Source organism: Sinocyclocheilus grahami, unplaced genomic scaffold (genome assembly GCF_001515645.1).
Source record: "Sinocyclocheilus grahami isolate Dianchi unplaced genomic scaffold, SAMN03320097.WGS_v1.1 scaffold9528.1, whole genome shotgun sequence".
Taxonomy (NCBI): domain Eukaryota; kingdom Metazoa; phylum Chordata; class Actinopteri; order Cypriniformes; family Cyprinidae; genus Sinocyclocheilus; species Sinocyclocheilus grahami.
This window is the reverse complement of record NW_015512680.1, coordinates 4,817-6,119: the sequence shown is the minus strand read 5'-3', so window position 1 is coordinate 6,119 and position 1,303 is coordinate 4,817. Positions and strand designations below refer to the sequence as shown.

General features: G+C 37.4%; 1 protein-coding gene across 1 annotated transcript in view; it reads left to right on the top strand.

Moving 5' to 3' along the window:
- Window positions 1–1,099: 1,099 nt before the first annotated feature.
- Window positions 1,100–1,303, top strand: part of LOC107578279 (formin-like) — a gene marked incomplete at both ends in the record, with an annotated part of 4,506 nt that continues 4,302 nt past the window's right edge. Inside the window, one exon of the mRNA XM_016264248.1 lies at window positions 1,100–1,192. Coding sequence (XP_016119734.1) covers window positions 1,100–1,192 — 93 coding nt within the window. The remainder of the gene's footprint in view (window positions 1,193–1,303) is intronic.

The following is a 1,303-nucleotide window of genomic DNA, read 5'->3' as shown; positions in this document are numbered from 1 at the left end:
ATCTATCTATTATCTGATAATATCTATCTATCGTCTGTCTGTCTAACTTTATAGCAACACTCTAGCAATTAGTCAAACCAACCTAGCAACAACATAGCAACACCCTAGCAACCACTTAGCCTAGAAACCACATAGTAACATCCTAGCAACCACCCCAAACACCCTAGCAACACCATAGCAACCGCCCCAAGTGCCCTAGCAACCGCATAGCAACACCCTAGCAACCGACCTAGGTACCTTAGCAACCACATAGCAACACCTTAGCAACAACCCCGAACACCCTAGCAACCGACCTGATTTTAATTTTTTTTCAGGAAAATCAATTTACAATTTTGAGGGGATTTTATGATACTATGCTATATTTATGAGCTTTTTTTTTTTGCACACTCATTTTTGACCGCAAGTGTTACTTTTTTATCTTTCGCCAGTATCTCACCGAGTGCAACCATTCGACGTCATCGAAATAATGGCGCCCCCCCCCCCAAAGTCCAAAATATCTATAAAACGATGTGGATTTTAAAAATAAATAAATCTTTCTACTACATCTTTCAGTAAGAGACAGCATTTAGGTTATATACGTCTCTTTAACATCCCAATCATGTCCATGATTTTTTGTGTGTGTGTTCACAAAGCTAATGCCACAAAAGTCATCATTCTGTGATTTTTAATATTTCTAAATTTTTCGGTCAAAAGTGACTGAAGAGACCCTCGGAGGGTTAAGAAATATTTAAGTCTTCAAATTAAAGACAAAAGACACTTTTGATTTGAAAGGAGCAATTTATCAAATATGCGTATATGTTTTGTTTTCTCAAAAATATTTTTGATCGATAAATAAATTCAAATAAATCTACCTTTAATCTTAGTAGCATAAATATAACAATACATTAATATAACCAGAGACCCTAAGAGATCTGCTGCTTGCATAAACTGCTTAGACTAGTCTCTAAGTTTCTTATTTAACTCAGGACTGGTCTAATTCGAATCTGAAGAGTAAGACTAGGTGGTCAGTGGCTAAGCGAAAGAGGTGTAAATGTGTGTTTTCTGGGAGAAAATACAAACTGGAGACAAACAGAAAACACGTGATGTGATGTGAACTGAGAATCCTGGCGTGTGTTTTCTGTATGTTGCAGCTGTTCTGACGGTGGATCATTCTGTGGTGGATCTGGAGACCGTCGAAGCTTTATATGAGAACGTGAGTCGCCAGATTAACCCTGATTCTTATTCTCGTTCTTGCTTTATTTTCTACAGTCGTGTTTTAACAGCACCAGCTGTTTGCCAATAAACCCGCTTTTATTATTTCATT